We start from the raw sequence: 20272 nt of genomic DNA, 5'->3' as shown, positions 1-20272 counted from the left end.
CGCCCTGGCCCGCAGTCACACCACTGGCCCCTGTAACTCCAGTTTCTGCAGTGCAGCGACGCCAAGTCCTGGCTCCAGCTCCCTCCCCTGGCCGAAGAACCTGTCCTCAGTTTGCACTCGTGTTCGAACTGAGCATGAGGCTGCGCACGAGGAGCACACCAGGGCCAGTGCTGCAGTCCACCGAGTATCAAATTCTTGCTGCTGAACTGCAGTACTATGAGCGTCGTGCGAATTTGCTTCAGCTGCCTGAGTCAAGTAGCTCAGGCGCTGCCATGTGACGAGAGGGGGAAATATTGAAGCTGAGACCGCCCCTCTGCATGACCACTTGAACCTGCCAGCCATGGCGGTGCAACCCCTGACAATCTCCTGCATTAGTTTCTTGTTGCACCAGAATCGACTTTACATCGACATGACTGACTTTTCAAACAGAAAGAGTGCTAAAAGTTCCGAGGATTTATTACTTTTTAGGTCTTAAAAACAACTTATGAAATCTTTTTTCCATCATTTAGATTTGTGTCCGATGAAATATATATATTTTTTACATTATTAAACATGTACTTCAATTTGAAGTCATTCATTTTTCTATCGTATAAATCACCATTTAACCTAATGTCCGTTAGCGAAACCATTTTAGCATAGAAAACGCGTCTGCTACTTTGAGAAAACGACAAACGCCACAATTGAACAATGATTAACAGCTGTTGAGGACCAGCTGCCACAACGAGAAGAGGCGCACACAGTCACACACAAAAAAAGGATCGCAAATGCTCCAGGCTACCAAAACAGGAATCAATGCTGCACTTTGTACATGGTGGCTAAATCAGCAAATGTTGTTACCGCACACAAAATGTGGAGGAAATAATCTGTTTCGTTCATTTGTGCTGCTACGGTTTGATAGATTTTACACAGTTGAATTTAATAACTGACAAACACCAAAAAGAAGACTTTTTACGGTATAATTGACAGCGGCAGCGGCCGATTTAGCAGCTGCCAAGTTGCTAACGTACATAAACAACACTGAAACACTTGCATCAAACTGCCAACTTCGATGACATTTTGACCCCACTTAAATAGGAAATAAATTTGGATTGTACAAATTTATGAAGCCTTTGTATGATCAGATTTGAAAGCAATCGCCGGCAAGAGGAGGTAATTCCACATAACTGTCGCCAAGTTAAAAATAAAAAATAAAAAAAGAAAGTCCTCCCGACACTTCTTTGGCAATGCTATATTATCCAACCTGTCCACCTCGCGCATGTATATCATGTCTTTTCATCAAAGTGACTGTCAATGCTCTCTGGCAGAAAGTTGACGGATAAATGCTAGTATTAGTCCTCCATGCCAATGTAGCCCATTAACACTGCGCCGCTACTAGAAATAGTCACGTGACGTCCGGATTTCTATTACGTGCATTGCAATGCATCCCATGTGACACAACTCGGCAAATGGAATAGTTTACTCTGAGCAGTTTTGAGAACTGAGCAAGTTGGTATGCGGGAAGCAAGGAAGAGGTGGAGAAATAAATCCAAGGAAGCAAGTTCTGGTCAAACAGGCGATATTGTGCTTTAAAACAAAAAAAAACAGTTTCGAAAAAGTAAGCTATTGTCTAACGGCCCTGCATGTGTTTACTTTCTCAAAGACTTGGCATGGTGTGCGAGTCACTAGTTATTCAACTGGTCTAATCTACTTAACACTATTGGTAATCTCCATTTACTCGCATGTCACCACTTCACCATACATTATTGTAATGTCATGCAAGGTCTACCAGTGCTGACGTAACCACTGCTGAACACTGTTGAACACTGTTTGGAGCAAAAATAATGTATAATTGACATCTGATAACATTTCTGATGGAGCATGTGACTGAATTATTCTGCAGTTAGAGCTGGAAATAAACATTCTAATGTTGTTGTTGTTGTTTTTTTACAATATAATTTTTTTTAAATAATAGATCTAGATGACATTCGAATACCATTCACTCAACATTTAGTTCAAATAGAGCTCATTCTAGAAATTAAAGAAAAGTGTCATGTAAAACGTTATTTTCCTCATTTCTTTTCAACCAATAATGACAATGGTCTTTACAATAAGAAGGCAGGTTTGGCAGCACCATTTGCTGATTAATTTTGATTTATGTAAAGATTGAAATGGAAGATCTAAACACGTGAACAAAGTTGCTAGTACCTGACTTTCATTAGTTATTTCGATACATTTTCATTTATTATCTTTTGTCTCACATTATTCCAATGACCAATGTGGGCTTTAGACACAGACTGACAATCATGTCCACGTTTGTAAAAAACAAAGCGCATCTGTAGCTGCAAAAGTGATTAGCACGGGAAATCAGGCAACAGGATTCATATTACATATTAAAAATGCTTGTTCAGTTGCTGTGGTACAAATACCGTTTGAGCCTTTTGAAGAAAAGCAGCTCCCAATGGCCACAGGAGGTGGACGGTGTTAATGAACGGCGATTGCATCGGTCTGAGACCTATTTCAGTCTTGTTCAGAGCAACGACAGTTGTTTTTAAGCTTGAGAATCAGTAGGTAGCTCAAAGTCAGCCCTCTTTAACCTTGGCAGCAAGTGCAGAATTCTCTTGTCGAATTTCCTTGTAGTCTTCTAGAATCTTCTCCAGATTGGCCACCGTTTTGTTACTATTTTCTGTGTCAATCTGGGGACAAATTATCAAATGAATTGTTAATCATTGAATACATTGAGGAAGGTGTCATCTACACTGGTCGATGCATAGTATAAAGAGTTTGGAGCTACCAGGACACAGGAGAGGAACTAGCAGAGTTGGAGGGGGCCACAGGAATACAACGCTACAGTAAAACCTGCTTATTCATGTTACAAGCAACAGGAGCAGCATGACATTTTTGCCCAGAGCACTTGTTTACATTTTTTCCCCTCCTAGCATGTGGGTCAGATGTCCACAAGTGACGTCTGTGCTACAGCCAATCCAGTATATCCATTCATTCTTTTTTTTTTCTTTCAAAATGATGGCAGGATTTTTGGAAGGCAATTTCAAAAGCTTAGCATTAGCCTTATACATTACATGACCACCTTGGATGGACAGCCTGTTTGAGGCTTCTCACTTTTACTGTTGTATGACGTATTAAGGAATTCTGCATGTTTCTTCCTCCTAGTCCTGCGTTCACTTTGGGCACTATATTAATTTCAAGAATAATTGCACGGTATATACTAATCTCCCCATTGTGCAAATCTATATGACAAATCAAATATTCATCTTGGACTCTGACTCACAGTAGAACAAAAAATATAAAAATTAGGGGTGTCAGACGATTACAATTTTTCATCGTAATTAATCGCATGACTTCAATAATTAACTCACGATTAATTGCAAATTTTATATCTGTTTTAAATGTACAATAAAAAAAATCCTGAGTTTTCATCCTCTTGTTAACATAAAAGTTGAAACAAATTTAAACTAATAGAAATATGGCTACATCTTTAAGCTATTGAGTCAGTAATTTCATAATTCATAAAATTTAGTTAAAATTAAAAAGATGTACTGTACTGTAAAAAACGAATGTGATATTGATTTGTGTTGGTAATTTTTTTGCCACTAGATGGCATAATTGCATCTGTAAGATGCTGGTGACAGCTCAGTGCATTTTTCTTTTCATAATCATAATCTTTAACATGAAGTAACTTGTGAAAATCGGCACATTTTTAAAATTGTAAAAGACAACTTGACCCCAGTCTCCCAAAATATATGCATTATTATTGCTAAATATTGACGTGGACATGTCTGCTGCGTTGCGACTGGAATTCTCCCAGTACAGGTTATCCAAGTAAGGGGCGGTCATTAAACGTGCGTTAAAAATATTTGTGGTGTTAACTTTAAATTAACTCAACATTAACACACTAATTTTGACACCCCTAATAAAAATGCTTGGCTGAACTTAATACTGAAATGTTACATGCTGTCTTGGTTTAACTGCAAAATCTAAGGCAATGGCCTGCAACAAATCTTACCTGCTCTTCCAGATCTCGTATCTCTCTCAGGATCGTACCAGTGTCCTCGATGGTTTGGATCAATTGATTGCAGTTCTACACAAGAGAGTGAAACAGTAAAATACAAAACTGCTAGGGAGAGGGGAAACAAATAATTGGAATAGAGGAAATTTTGAAAATGAGATTGTACTTCATGTAGAGCAGCCAGATACTTGTAGGATTTGCGGACCGCCTCTTCTTTTTTGGCGTCCTGGCAAGTGATAACAAAGACAAAAGAAACTAAAATTCGACTTGCAATTTAACCAAGACAAAATGTTTTTAACGTGTCAAACTCCTCTAAGACGTCATTCTACAACTGCTAGACTCTGGAGTTTGCTTATCATCACAATTAAAAGACAGTTACTAACAAACGAACCTTAAAGACAAGCTCATCTGTCACGGCAAACGTCCTGTCCAATTTTCCTGTGAGGCTGTTGATCTCTTTTTGCAGTTCTTTAGTGTCAGACAAAATCTGTTATAGGAAAAAGAAGAAATAAAAAGATGGTTGATTCACAGCAAAGGCAAGCATCATTGTCTTAATGAAATCACAGGAGATATTTGTTGCCATTCAAGTTTCACCTTGGTGATTTCCTCCTTCTGTTTCTTGATGTTGCTCACGATCTCCAGAATCCTCTGAGTGTATGCTGCCCGAGAGACATCCTTGGGAAGACTTTCTAACTCTGTTACCTATGATGAGAAAAGGCAGAATTCTAGTACACAACAATAGGCCCATACCCTGCATTTATTCATACAGTAACAATCATAAGATGAGTTGTTTCACTGTATGTAATACATGCAGCCTCGGAAAGAAATGTACAGATTGCATTTTTTTTTTTAACTCTGATACCAGCTGTTTGTATATTTCCTCCTTGTTCTTGGCCTCCTCTGTTGACACACGGATTTTGTCATGTAGAACCTTGATTTCAGACAGCTTTTTGGATGATTCCACCTGGGGGAAATGCAGATGACTTCACTGACCACTGTACACAAACTTATTTTAAACATAATAATTATGATAATTTTACTGTGGATATTTACATCCTGATTACTGCAAATCTCTTTAAGCCTGCGGTGTTCGTCAATGAGTGGTGCTCGGTGTTTTTCCCACTGAGCGGCCAGGTTCACCACCCGCTGGGCGCTGGCCTCCACCAGAGCCTGCAAAAGAACGGCCGAGATGAACTTGAAGGCCCTCGTGCACTTGAAGAACTCCCATTTGGACTAATCTCACCTACCTGAAGCTTCGCTACATTGTTGTCAGCGTCTGGTAGGAGATCAATGGTTTTCTTTTTCAGCTGGATCTTTTCCTCCAGCTCTTTGTTCTGCCGCTCCCGTTGCTTGAACTCATCAAGTACCTACACGGATGGGTGTTGGATAAGTCCGCAGGAGATATTTGGTCTGGTGGACTGTTAATGGATCACACTCTCCGAAATGTCGAATAATACTAAATTATAGACTCAATAAGCTACGCTATTCTTATGCTATGTTGTCCGTCACTCAGTGGCCACTATACAGCCATTACAGGATGGTTGATGATTACATTACAAGATGAACAACTGAATATAAAGTCAATGCCGGTCAGAGAGTGACTGAATCGATGCTACCTGAGCATTAGTGACACTCATGTGCTTCAATTCCGTAGTTAGTCGGTCCACGTCACTGCACAGCTGCTGAAGTTGTTGCTGCAAAGACGCCAATTCCTCCTGCTGACTGCGATGTGTATCACCATCTGACTGCCGCACAGGGGATGGTGCTGCTTCCAGCTCCTGGTCAAAACGCACGCAAACAAACAACACTGAATAATTGCACACCCTTCCATTCTGCACCACCAGGCGCACGCACCTGTGTAAAAGTGAACTTCCGGGAGTGGGTGAAGTGAGAGCCCTTCGTCAGGTTGTGGTCAGAAGAGGCGGACCCCCTGAAGGATTGCAGGATGTCAGACAAATCAGAGGTGGCGCCAAGACCACCAAAGGCACTTTCCGCAGGGGGAAGGGCAGCAGAGCGCAACTGCTCCTCAATACGTTTACGCAGCCGAGTCAGTTTTCGGGCCCTGTAGTCCTGTGTGAAAGAAATTGGTACACATTTACAGCCAATCTGAGATTGTACAGAAATTGTTAATGCATCAACCTTTTCACCGTGACGTCACGCATACTTCCGGCTGGCAATAGTCGAAACTTTCCATGTAACCTTTACATGTCATTTGCCTTCCACAAACCCAAATGTTTCAAACTCTTCGGAATGTATCTTTCCTCACCCAAACGTTCCGCTGGATTTTTTTTTAAATTGACAAAAAAACTTTTTGGCCAATATCTGGTGGCATAGACACAAGTTTTTGCCAAGTCAGCTGTACTCAAACCATTTATTTTTAAAGAGAAAGTCAACCCAATTTTTTTTTCTACAATTATATCTTCAATACGTCCCCGTTAGTCTAAACTCTGTATTCTCATTCATATTGTGTTTGTGGATTATCAGATAAGTAACAAACTCCACCCATTTTTATCCATCTCAGGGGACTGTCATCTTGCTGTACACTGAAAATGACATCACAGTTGCCCAGGGCTCATAGCTCAACTGTTTTCTGGAGCTGATCTGTGATTGGTCGTTACCTGAGCTCTGAGCAACTGTGATGTCATTTTCAGTCGACAAAATGTCCGCTTCCGGAGATGGATAAAAACGGGTGGATTTTGCTGCTTAGTTCAGATTCCACAAGCACGATCATAAAGTAAAATCCAGTGTTTAGACTAGTGGGTGCGCACACAACATGTTATTGTAAAGAACATTTTTGGGTTGACTTTAGTATTTGGAATAACACATTTCGAGAGATTTTTACATGTTTCCGTAGCAAGGAAAACAGATGATTCACCTTTGGAGTAAGACGGGACAGCAGTCCTTGACTGTTCCATTCATTGTCCCATTCCTGAGACGCACTGAGCTCAGCGGTGTGCTGCTCCAGTAAAGACGCTGCCACAGTAGCATTATGGGCGAGCTGGGCAGTCACAGGTGGAAGAAAATCTCGATGGTAGTCGTTCGTCTCTGAAATCACAACACACTCAATTAAATTGCAATACACGGTGAACTACAAACATAAAGAAAGGTCAGATAAGAGCACCGAATGATGTAGACCAGGGGTCGGCAACCCGAGGCTCTGTGATCCTTTTTCTGCGGCAAATAAATGAGTGTTACATTTCAAATTTTTATTTTAGTTCATTTGTCATTCAAATGTAATTCTTAATTGAAAGATTATGGTATTTTTGTAACATAAAAAAAAAAATTTTTTGTCGCTCCAAATGTGTGTCTGTGTCACAATCGCTGATGTGTGACACCTTGGTGCCAAGATTTATTGAGCTATTTGGCTGCCCGTGGGTAAACCACAGATAAGTTTCCAAAGAAAACAAAACGTTTAATTCTACACCCTACCTGAACTACATCTAATAGAAACATCACTCACATAACCACCCAGATGACAGCGTACCATTGTGGGTGAAGATTAGGATGTTGTCTTACAGCCCCGTCAAGACGCAGTGCCGACACTCATGTGCACCGAGGTTCAGGAGCAAAAAAAAAAATCACGATAACCACGTAAAATAAATATTTTAAATGGCTATTATTTTGCAAATATACATATCACAATGTTAAGTGAAGTAGTCATTTTCAATTCACAGCAGATAAATCACTGTGACTGTACCACAGAGTTGAAAATGTTTTTGTTCCAAACAGATATAAAACTGCACATTCTCTGTAGTATATCAACACACAACGCATTGATTTATTTATACTTGATAGCAGGGCTCCAAACTAGCTATTTTGACTGGGAGCACAGTAGACACTACCTGAAATTTTAGCGGCACAACCTGTAAATCGACTTGCGAAGTAAATATTCATAATTCATATTGCCACTCAGTTTCACTATATTGCTGATAAATGGGATAAAAATGAAGCAAAGGTTTGTCAGACTCAGCAAAAAAAATAATAAATACAATTTACTGGTTGCACACGCAGGAAGAAATGAAAATTTTACAAAATGCCACCATTTAAGAACAATGTGGTATACATACAGGCACACAGGTTAAAACAAAAAAAAACACACAAAGTGTTATCCTCACTTTGATATATGAAAAGGGTTTTGTGGCTACGGGCGATTATTTTTTTTCTCTGAGAGGCTCTTTGAATATTTACGGTGGTTGACTCCTGATGTAGTTTTTAGGGAGACAGATGATTAATCATCAATTACTAGTGAAAACTTGTGCGTACCTTTCAGTGATTTCCTCCCTGGATCTTTAATACAGTAAGGTAAACTGAGGGGTTGCATATGGAAGCTGTGCATTGCGCCTAAACTCTATGGACAAAAAAAAAAAAGCACATGTCAGAGGACAATACAATATGCAAAGGAGTTCTTTACACATTTTTTGAAAGCCATCATATATTGGTGAACATAAAGTAGCAAGAGAAAGACATTGCCCAGTGGAGCAGTGGGTGCTGATTCGAACCCCTGCCTGCATTTTAACCGCAAACCTATCAGTAAAGTGCAATTTTTAAGAGTTTACTTGTGTTTCACCATGCAGTGGTAGCCTGCAGTTTGGAGTGAGCCAAGGTGCTGCCAGCTGGGCTTTAATAGCAGCAGCAATAGATCTCTGAAGAATGGTTGATTTGCCTATAGAAAAAAACAAAAACAAAATTGACTTACGCATCAAAATGTCAGCACAGTATTAAAATTACTACTACTACCAACAAGTAGTCTAATGATTGCAAGATATCACATAATGGGGACACACAATATTATAAAAAAATAATAAAAAAATAACTTTTTAATGTTTGTATACAAATAGTTAGGTCTCCGGAGTACCTGCCCACCCATTACATGTGAAATGAAACAACCAACCAAGTAAATATTGAATTATCTGCCTATTTCTGAAAATGTGTTTGTGAGCGAGCAGTTCTGCACTTTTGTTCCACTGTTACGTAACAGTGGAGGTAATTGTGCAATACATACAAAGGGAACTGCAGCCTGAATGAATGAAAACATTCATTGTCTTTAAAGCTGAATGTAAGCTGGAATGTATATTTTTGGCTTTATTAGAGTGAAAACACCCTGTAGTTGCTTCAGAATACAACTACCGTAAATTGTCTGTACAAATTGCACCTGTAAAATCACTGCCAATCAAATACGTCAAAAAGGAATAAATTAGTACACTGTTAGTTGCTGTGGTTTAGCTTATGTGAAGAAAAAAAGACGGAAATCCTGAACAATAGCTTCCCTCTTCCTCTATTGGTCAGTGCATGACCTAAATTAGTTCTGACAGGACAGTGAAGAATGTTAAAAAGAGATGCAATGAGTCGAATCACCTTCCGCATGCCATCTATCTCCACTTCGCTATACTTACTTACTTCTACTGTATGAGTCATTCATGTGTCCGAGGGTGAGCAGTTTTATATTATTCTAGGTTTCTTTACCCTAGGTTTTTTTTTATATACTTGTAAGAGAGTTAAGAGTATTGAAATGTTGGTTAAGGGTTTAATGATGGCATTGATCCTGTACCTGTTGGCTGATCAGAGGCCTCAGCACTTTCTCTGGGCAGTTTCTCCACAAGGAACATGAGCAGGGAGCGAATCTCTGTCTCACTGCTGTACAAGAAGGTTTGATAACCTATTTCGCCTTTATAGCCAATTTCCTGCAAACAAGTTGTATATATCATTATTAGGCCAGGACCGTTTTCATTGTTTGTTGGTTTATTTGAATGAAAACCAAAAATTAAAGCTCACTTGGAACTCAATTTCTAAGTACTATTCTTGTCTAAATTTAGTTTAACAAGTATAATAATGTAAAATACTGACATTCTGAGTTGTTCAGCGACAGCAGCTTTTTGGGCTTTTTTTCTTCCCCAAAAAGCTACTTTGCCTGTCGCAATTATGTCGGTGACATGGGCGTTTTTACCTGACATGCCTGTGCCAGGCTCATCCCCACTCTGAAGCGGGCAGACATGCCGGGCGGGAGGGAGGTTGGCAGCGCACTGCCCAAGCCGGGATCGATCACCCGGATACATCTCACCACCGCCTCTACAATCAGCTCACTGGTGAAGTCTTTGACACTACCAACCTCCTCACTCAGCTCTCTACAAGAAGCAGAACAAATGTATTGGAATGTGTTTTCTTAATAGCAAGCTGACAGTCTTACACCCACATGTTTGATCATATGATGACCATTGTGTACTGACAAAGTCCGGCTGAATGGCTGGCAAAGTAAATGTTGTTTATTAATGTTGCCAAACAATTACCGGGATCAAATATAAAACGTTATTCTCTTGTCAAGCACCCTATTCTACAATTGATTCTTATTTATTTCACAAACACTTTTATAGATACCATGTTTTGCATTATTTTTGTTTTTAACACAACATGCGTGCTTTTCCTTATATTGTTTACTCTGTGGAGATTGCTGGAACAGTGAATTTTCCTTCAACCCATTAATCTATGCATCCGTCTTTTCCATCCATCCGTCTGTCAATAACGTGACAGCAAATACTTACGTGCCGACTTGTTTTAGGGCGAGTATCAAGATTTTGTCGACTTCCTCCATGTCGGATGTTTGAATCAACGCGCAGGATTCAAGTAGTGCATCTAAAGTGTGTAGCTTGTAGACCAACCAGTCAATGAGTCAAGTGTGGCTTCTCCATGGTGGCCAAACAGCAGCAGAACAAGCATCAGTCGGCTAGCATTTAGCTACTTTTTTCGCAAGCAGAAGCTCGTCTCACCAAGTTCATTATTTTCTACGAGTCAAACTGGGCGTATTATTCATCTTAAAAAATCTGCCCATGCCGCAAACTGAAGCTAACAGTTTATCCGACCGTGAAGATAGATCATTTTGACAAATGAATGCCTTCTTTGGTGAAAAAGTAATGATACAAGAGCAATAATGAAAAAAGAACAGATGGGTTTTTGGGAGATAGAGTTTTCTCGCACGAATGGCTGTGCAAGCAAATAGCAACATGACTACACTTCCCAGCATGCAAAATGTCGGTCTCATGACAAAACTTACGAACGTTTGCATGGAATTATTTAAACACTTTTTTTTAAATGTAAAAATTAAATATCCTTAGCGTAATTTAGAAAATAGGTTGAATCAAACCTTTCTTCATTTTAGAAGCAGTTCGATTTGTGGCTCCATATTCGAAAGGCGTTTGCAAAAATTACAGCAATATGGGAGATGACCAATAGCTGGCAGTATTACCAAGTGCATCTCTTTCATGAAAGAAAAGCCGAAGAAGCCCACCAGCGGAGCCACTCGGCTAACCTGATCATGTTATTGATCATTATGTTGGTGTAGATGGGAGAACAATAATTTTTCAGCGAGCCACTTTGGTCCAAAACGGAATTGCAAAGATGGCAAGCGACGAGGAGAGGGGGGTGGTTCGAGTCAAAGTGAAGGTATGTGGGTCAGTTAGCACCAATCTCTCTGTGTAAAAATGTTTTTGGCCATAATCAAAAATTTCCAGGTACATATTATGGTCGTACGTGTCAACTGTACTCGATCGTTTCAATTTCATGTCAGAGACAGCGGTCGTGTCTTGCTACCTCCGAAATTGTTCCGTTTTTTTCTAACAGTCAGCATTGTTGTTGAAATCGCCGGCGTGCTTTGACATCGTGTTATTTTGATAGACCATTGTGTACCTTAACATGTCTGACCACATCTGGCCATTATAAGAAAACATGCGGCAAGAATTACCAACCTACTTCTGCGCTAACGTCAAAGCGGTCCAAGATGACGTCACCTAGTACACACAACAACAACACTGTGCCTCTCTTTGCAAAGTCAAATCAAGAAGCAACACCAGTGTTATTATGGTCATTAGTATAAAAGCCGGTGGTTCCGTTTTCGATGTAACTCTTAATCTTTTTCGTAGAAGCACATTAAACAACATTAGCCAGAAACTTCCATTATTATCCCAACGAAATATATGCCAACCCGTTTTTTTCTAGTAAATCACCGCAGCTTATTAAAACTTTTTTTCATTACATACTTATATCATGTGTTTAAAAAAAACACTAATTAGAACAACAATTTTGCCTATCAATCAAATATTGTTACAGTGTAGCCTAAATAAATATTTACAAAAACACATTCCCTGCCTTTATTTATACTTATAAATTAAAGGGATACTTGTCTCATTTAGCCATTTTCAGCAGTAAGAAGATAATATTTTGTCTAGAATTAATGTCATAATTTCATTATTTTTCATGAAAAATGAATACTATTAAAAACTCATTTTGCCAGTTGCTGTCGACTGAAGATGACATCATGCGTTCTGAGGAAATAAATAATGTAATGACCAATCATGGCTCAGTTTGCTTTTGTTGTAGTAATTTATCGCAGGACAGATATATGTATACAATGCAGTGACACGTTAGGTTATGGACTTTTTATATACTGTAAATCATGTATTTCAGAAATGTGATGGAGCACTTCCTGTGGAGTTTCGCTCCTTTGCTGTTGATCCTCAAATTACATCATTGGAGGTGTTGCAGCATATTCTAATTAAGGCCTTTGATTTGAATGGGTATGTGTGGTCCCCACGACTAAAATTATTTTGTCTTGAAAAGTATCAAGTAAATCTGTTTACAAAAAAAAGTGTTTGTGTTTGTAAAACTAGGAGGCGAAATTTTGAGATCTCTTACATGTCTCGAGGTGTGAGCGTTGCAGAGATGTACCTGTCTTTGACGTCTGATGGGGATTTGGATGTTGCATTTGCCACTGCAGCCAAACCATATCTTCAACTCAGGATGGACGTGAAACCTTCAGAAGACAGTAAGAATACCAATAACAGCCCTCCACATCAGTAGATGCGTAATCAATGTTTGTTGCTATGCATTTACAATGTGTCACTCTTGGCTCAATTTTAGGTCCTGTGATGGAGGACTGGGACATCATCAGCCCCAAAGATGTGATTGGCTCCGAGCAGCTTCTTGCAGAGAGGACTAAGTCTTTGGCATCTGCAGCACTTCCTTTCACCCAGTCTTTAATGTCCCAGGTACACTCGTAACCTAACCCATACTCAACTCTAATTTACAGTATGTCTCTATTCTCATGTGTTTGTTACATTTGTATTTAGGTTGGCCGGACACTGACACGAGTCCAGCAGGCATTCAGCTGGTCTTATGGGGAGGAGATCAAGCCTTTCAAGCCCCCTCTGAGTGACACCGAGTTTCATACTTATCTCAATGGTCAAGGACAATTGACACGGCCAGAGGAACTAAGGCTGCGGATCTACCATGGTGGTGTTGAACCTTCACTGCGAAAGGTGCGAGTCCATTTTTCTGAATGTTCAGTTAGTGCTACTTTTATGGAGGCAGAGTCCCCCAAAATATTGTGCTCAGGTATTCTGAACCAAAGTTATTTTAGTTAACTAAAACGGAAAAACTAAAATTAAAAAAACAAATTTGTTAACGAAATAAAATAAAAATGAAAATGTTTAAAAAAAAACGAAAACTACCTGAAATTACATTTTATGTTTACAAAACAAACTAAAACTAACTATAATTATAGCAAAAATGTCCTTCGTTTTAGTCTTTGGTAATCAATTTAATGCATAAACCTTTGGGCATGATTTATTTTGATATTAACCGGAATAAGGACTTTTTTTTTCTCAATTTTATTTCAAACATGTATATAAAGAAACATAAAACAAAACAGCAAACACAATATTCAAGCAACGAAAAGCAACATAAGAAATACATGTTCGAAAAGGAGTAGGAAGAAGCATAAACTTATCAGGTCCTACTCCTTTTAATATACGTTACACAATACATAGTTGGTATGTATAGTAAACAAAAAAAAGTATACAGCTAATATATCTTGATTGTTAATAACAAACAAAGGTTATTATAGTCATTATTAATAGTGAACACATTGAACAGTGTGCATTTGAAAGTGTGTCACACAAAAGTGATGTCATCTAGCAGCAGCCAATAGAAAAGCACCTTCAGATGACGTTGCTCCCATGGTGTTTTTTAAATATTGCGCACAAGTAATACACACTTTAAAAAAAACTAATACTGAAACTAACTAAAACTAAAACTAAGCATTTATGAAATAACTAAAACTAATAAAAACTAACAGAAACACCGTGAAAACTAATTAAAACTAACTAAATTTAAAAAAAAACTCAAAACAAAATAAAAACTACCTAAAAAGAAAAATTCCAAAACTCTAATTAACCCTGTTCTGAACTCGCAGCACATTTTTCGCTGTCTTACTGGCTTTTTAGGTTTTGCAGGGTTAAAAATAAAAACCTCCACTGACTTAAAAAAAAACATGGGCCTCTAAAGTTCCATGACATTGGATGCTGTGTTGGATTCTTCTGAATGACATTTTCTTTTGTGGTTTTCAGGTTGTTTGGCGCTACCTCCTTAACGTCTACCCAGACGGACTGAGTGGACAGGAACGAATGGACTACATGAAGCAAAAGACCAGAGAGTATGACCAGCTGAAGAATGAATGGACGGCCCACGTCAGTCACGAGGATCTTGAATTTATCCGGGGAAATGTACTTAAAGACGTTTTAAGGACAGACCGAGCCCATCCTTACTACGCGGGCTCAGAAGACAGTCCACATTTGACTGCTCTTACTGATTTGCTTACTACCTTCGCCATCACCCATCCACAGGTGTTTATGGCATCGTTTTTCCCCTTTACATTAAATGTGTCCATTTCAAATTACATAAATAAGACAGTGGATGTTAGTTTAATTATTTAGTCTGTTTAAATTAACTCATTCACTGCCATTGACAGCTATAGTCGTCAAAAACCTATATATATTTTTTTACATTTAGAACAGATGTAAAATTTGTGATTAATCGTGAGTTAACTAGTGAAGTCATTAATTACGATTACAAATTTTAATCGCCTGATGCCCCTAAATTTTAATAATCTGTTCTTTAAAAAAAAAAAAAAATTACATACATATGTATATTTATTTTTATTTTGAATAATCTTTTTTTGTTAAAAAATGTTTTTATTAAAAATTAGGGGCGTCAGGCGATTACAATTTTTAATCATAATTAATTGCATGACTTCACTAGTTAACTCACAATCAATCACAATTTTTTAATTTGTTCTAATACAAAAAAATATATAGGTTTTCATACTCTTGTCAACAAAAGTGGGAACATTTTTTAAACTAATAGAAATAGTTCAAATGAATTTTTGACGTCTATAGCCGTCATTGGCAGTGAATGAGTTAAAAAAATCACTTACAAGTTATCTTGTTTTTTTCTGTTGGCAATTTAAATTAGAATATTGGGTACACTCCAGCCCGGGTTTGGAACTCAAACCAATTTTAGATACTACCACAACACATCTTCAACAGGAAAAAAAAGGAAAGATATCTTATTATGTGTCTGTATGAGTAGTCCATACAAATAGCAAGAGACTTAAAATAGTATAGAATTAATGTACAAAAACATATTCTCCTCTAAAACTTAACCATTAGTCACTTGCAAAATCAATGAAGGGTCTCGATAGGGTGAATTTCTTGTGATGTGAGGGAAAAGTATGAAGATCATACATAAACACAAGAAATTGCAACCTGATCTGATGAGCGGGGAAAAATGCTGGGATTTTCCATGTTAAATTTAAATAGATAGATAGATTTGGATGTAACATATGAAGACATAAGATTTTAACAAAATTCACCATTGTTATTCTGGATTGTCAAAATTGCCTTCTCAACTTAATGTATCGCTTGCTTTTCAGATATCATACTGTCAAGGAATGAGTGACATCGCTTCCCCTATCCTGGCTGTGATGGATAACGAAGCACATGCCTTCATTTGCTTTTGCGGCATTATGAAACGCTTGGACGGGAACTTCCGGCCCGATGGACAGCTGATGTCGATTAAATTCCAGCATCTAAAACTGCTTCTGCAGTACTCCGATTATGAGTTCTACTCGTATCTGGTTTCCCGTGGAGCTGACGATCTTTTCTTTTGCTACCGCTGGTTACTTCTGGAGCTTAAGCGAGAGTTTGCCTTTGATGATGCGCTCAGGATGCTTGAGGTTACTTGGAGTTCCCTGCCCCCAGATCCTCCCGAAACCGAAGTGGAGCTTCTCGGACCGCCATTGCAGACCGATAGAACACGTTTCACTGACAGTGACAGTCGCCTCGGACATGACTGGGAAATAAAAGAGAAGCAACGTCGACAACATATGCTTCGACCGTCAAGAGAAGAACCCGATGCCAGTTGGAATGCTGTCACGGAAGACTGTCAGAAATTCGGACCCGGACGTGAGAGAGTTACGCCTCTAGCGGTTGTGGGTAAGGAAGGTTTTGGGACTCCTCCTGTTGAGGAGAGTTTTGGTGAGTTTAAATACTATACTGCCCAAAGTGCAGATGGCTTTGATGTGAAGGACACGAAGCAGCAAGAGGGTTCGAGTGATACGCAATCGTCACTCATTCCAATTCGTCAGTCCACCATTGACAGTGAGGAGGATCCCGGAGAAAGAACGCCGCTTATAAAATGCTCTAAAAATGGCTTTTCGCCAGGATCACCACCTCCCCTCCTGCCAATCTGCAACAGTGACGCCGTATCGCGTTCATCTTCAGCCTTACCTTCCGGTCGGTCAGTTGCTACTCACGACTCCGCCCCACAAACTACATTTGGTTTTGCAGCCAGCGGAAGAGAGGCCTTATCAAGAACTGTCCCCAAAGTAATCACATCTTCTGCACAATTGCTCAGGAGTACAGGTTTGAACTTGACAAACGCACCCGTAAAAACATGCGCCGCTTCTCATGCCCATACCCAAAGTCGATCTTTTCTCTCTTCGCCAATTTTGCCTTTTGGAAGAGGTCCTTCACAGTCCGGCTCCAGGTCATTCTCCAGCAACCTCCCTTCCCCTAGCAACAAGCCCTCAAGCACCGCAGCTACTAACATGGACTGTTCCCCCAAGCCGGAGAGCAGCATCAAACCGTGTTCTCTGCCGCCCCCGCAAGAGTTTGGCAAAGGCAATCCCTTCATGCTTTTTTTGTGCTTGTCCATCTTGCTGGAACACCGCGACCACATTATCAAAAACAGCCTGGATTACAATGAGCTCGCCATGCACTTTGATCGCCTGGTGCGGCGCCACAACCTGAGCAGGATCCTGCAGCGAGCCAAGGCCTTATTTGCGGACTACTTGCAGAGTGAAGTGTGGGACTCCGAGGAGGGGGACGAGGTTAGCTCGGACTCTCCGACATCAGCCACCGCTGCTCAGTACTCGCCACCTTTAAGCATTTCCGCTCGCCCCATTTACAGCCCCTTATCATCTCCTCAGACGTTATCCCGGAACTCAACCTACAACCTGACGACGACCATTCCTTCGCCGACAGCTGAAGTCCCCCTTTCACATATGTCGTGATTTGCACGAGTGTCCCTGACCTGCCATTCTTACTCACTTCTCAGCAAGGTGGTCCGCCAGTGGCTTGGACTATTTTAGACAGCGCCTTTTGTCGAATTGGGCACTTAAGGTGTGTATGCTTGGTTACGTACAATATATGAATGATTCCAGTACTGATCATTTTGTTGACACTGCTTGGAGGTATGAAAGAACTGGATAGAGCTTTTCCTGCATCCTTTAAAGTTGATCATGCGTGCACACTGTCTTTTCCCCCCGTTTCTTTTTTTTTGACAGTGTGGCCGGATTATCTATTTGAAATAATTCCAGCCATTTAATGCATATCACCAATTTGCCCTCTTTATTTGATTGTATTTAAATTTAAGTTATGTCTAGACAAAGAAAGAATAATACAATAGGTTTACCAACCAGTCCCCTAATAAGCTATTGTCATTATGCTGAAATAAGACAAAAATGACACGGTGTATATAGGGAACAGCTCACCCGACAGTATGGCAATTGAGAAAATAAAACCAGGCTAACTTTTCATCAATGTTGTCATATAATCACAGTTACCTTAGTTTTGCCATTTTTAAACCCGCACCTTCCCTCCCCCCATGATTTATTCTTTCTACTTTTAGTCAGTGGGCTTCATGTGCATACAAAATGATGTCCATGAGTTCTTGTTTTCTCCCTGAGCTGTGGGGGGGGGGGGGGGGGGGTCTTTGAATGTCTCACGATTCGATTCAGATTTTTGGGCCTGCGATTCGATTCAGAATCGATTTTTGATTAGGAACGATTTTTGATTCAAAATGATTTGATTGACAATGATTTTTGCTTCAATCTATAGATGTGCAAGGAATTGTAATGATCTACTCCAGTCTGACTGGATTAGCATTAGCGCACTACTCTCGGCACTTTTATCGCTCAAAAGAACGGCTCCACGCTGCAAAAATACAACTTTTATTGGAATAACTTGATTGTGACTTTTTCCTTCTACTCTCTAATGTGGCCACAACTTAACAGTGTATCAGACCGCGTGGAACCACATTGCCCCGAAGTGGCCAAATCGAGTACAACATGAACAGCGCTCCCAATAAAGGCAAGACAGTATAAAATAATTTAAATAAAATCTATTCTGAATCGCGATTCTTATGAGGATCGATTTTTGGGGGGGGGGGGGGGCACACCCCTAATGTTCACAATGACAAAATATTTATTTCATTTTAATGTGGAAGCCCACAACATATGATATGAGACAGGCTGTGAAGAAACTGATCCATTTTATTGAAGAGATTTTAATACCATTCTAATCTAAGCAAACTATAAAGGTATTACTAGTCGGGTCCTATTGAATTATCATATACTGTAATCACACTATTTATGAATCATTGATAACAAATATGTCATTAAGTGGTCCAGCAACTATTTCAGGAGATGAAACAATTTTGCACTTGAGTTTTTGCTGTTTAGTTGAATTGAACAAAATAACCACTTTTATGTGTCTCAATGTGTTGATGTATAATTTCTGATGTCACCTATTGACAGCTGCCATCGCTGAGGCTGCTGAGGAGTTGTGTTTGCTCGTTGTTGCTTCTGTGAGATTAATAGTATGAAGTGTAGTAGCATTTGATGCTGCATTATTAGTGCCTCATTCTTGAGAGTCGAGAAGCCTTCAAGCGTATTTTCATCTGTGCTAAAAATATCTCTCGCTATGATGTAGAAACTGCTGCCCTTCTGATTGACTTTATAAATACACGCTGCGTTTCCAGTATGTCAATGAACTGGTGAGTTCCACGAACAAATGAGCTAAGCCAAAATCTTTGTGAAATGCTGTTTAGGCCAATTACAACTACAATCTCCTAAACTCTACCATCGGAAAGAAACAACACCATTTATTCTATTGCAGGGTTTTTATTATATTCCACTCTGGTCAATTTTGTACTTGTAGCTGGCAGTGTATAATGTCAAGAAAGAAGAAAGTTTAATGTGCAGTTGTATCCTGGGACCATAATATTGCTTGCTTTTTCTCATCAAGATGTTGAGTCACCCCTGTTGTAAGGTTTCATCTGCATAAAATGGAAAAATCCTACTCCTCTAATCCTGCAGATTGTCTGCCAGTTACACCCCCCCCCTTCTTTTTTTTTTAAGTTTTCGAATTTTGAGCACATGACACTGTATGCCAAATCGATGGGCTGTATTATACTTATAAACTGTATTTCATTTGAAAATATGTACACAACATTGACGTCTAAAGTCCTTTTTACAACCAGTGAGCTACTTGAATTAATTCATATTTCAGAAGTGTGCTTTTTTTGTAACGTTTTTTTATTTATTATTATTTTGAGGCCTTTTTTTGTGTGTTTAATTTGAAGCTTTTTTTTGTCGGTGTTATTATGCTAACATTTGCTCTTGCCTTCCAACCAACAATGTATGATTATCATATTTAATATTTTTAAAAAGTACCTGACTGGACGGACTGTGATCCAGCTACATGTTTGTAAAAATAAAACAAAAAAAATCTCAGTACTGAATTCCAAAGCAGTTATACTTTTTAATTATACATACATGATTGTATAAAGGGCACGAATAAATTATACTGTCTGCAACTCATGTAGTGAAAATGTTTTACTGCACAGTTGAATAAAAGCATTAATATGTTGCTATCATAATTGTTTTTTACCAGATGTATACAAGTTCCTTGCAGAGTTTTGTAACTGATAGACCCAACTCCCATAACTCTTGATCAGATTATTTCCTTACTTTTACAGGAGGTAATCCGGTCAGCCAATTAACTCCTAACCTTCTTTGCCTACCTGCTGTCTCATCTTTGTGATCGAGTACTATTCAGGTTTCCAGGCTTCCATTTCAATTGGGGGGCTTGTCTTTCATCC

At 39.2% G+C, this 20272-nt stretch overlaps 2 protein-coding genes across 3 annotated transcripts; one reads left to right on the top strand and one right to left on the bottom strand.

Annotated features, from left to right (window-relative positions):
* Window positions 1-866: 866 nt before the first annotated feature.
* Window positions 867-10926, bottom strand: ccdc22 (CCC complex scaffolding subunit CCDC22). Its single transcript, XM_086070229.1, has 16 exons — window positions 10540-10926; window positions 9948-10125; window positions 9552-9684; window positions 8560-8666; window positions 8267-8351; window positions 6879-7048; window positions 5858-6073; window positions 5620-5781; window positions 5251-5370; window positions 5057-5173; window positions 4866-4967; window positions 4598-4705; window positions 4395-4490; window positions 4170-4229; window positions 4001-4075; window positions 867-2672 (listed from the first exon to the last, which is right to left on the bottom strand). The coding sequence occupies exons 1-16, from the start codon at window positions 10587-10589 to the stop codon at window positions 2559-2561; spliced, it is 1893 nt and encodes a 630-aa protein (XP_085926355.1). The 5' UTR covers window positions 10590-10926; the 3' UTR covers window positions 867-2558.
* A 345-nt stretch (window positions 10927-11271) lies between these two features.
* tbc1d25 (TBC1 domain family, member 25) lies at window positions 11272-20044 on the top strand. Of its 2 annotated transcripts, none has more exons than XM_086070226.1 (7): window positions 11272-11437; window positions 12458-12567; window positions 12661-12815; window positions 12911-13038; window positions 13120-13308; window positions 14398-14673; window positions 15762-20044. In XM_086070226.1, the coding sequence occupies exons 1-7, from the start codon at window positions 11393-11395 to the stop codon at window positions 17400-17402; spliced, it is 2544 nt and encodes an 847-aa protein (XP_085926352.1). In that variant the 5' UTR covers window positions 11272-11392; the 3' UTR covers window positions 17403-20044. The 2 variants fall into 2 exon arrangements, with proteins under 2 accessions (XP_085926352.1, XP_085926353.1); XM_086070227.1 differs by having other exon boundaries at window positions 11418-11437; window positions 12696-12815.
* The last annotated feature ends 228 nt before the right edge of the window (window positions 20045-20272 follow it).

The sequence above is a fragment of the Leptonotus elevatus genome, chromosome 2 (genome assembly GCF_054856555.1).
Source record: "Leptonotus elevatus isolate MCC_2025b chromosome 2, RoL_Lele_1.0, whole genome shotgun sequence".
Lineage (NCBI taxonomy): Eukaryota > Metazoa > Chordata > Actinopteri > Syngnathiformes > Syngnathidae > Leptonotus > Leptonotus elevatus.
Note: the sequence above shows the minus strand (reverse complement) of the source record. Positions and strands in the feature narration are given on the sequence as shown.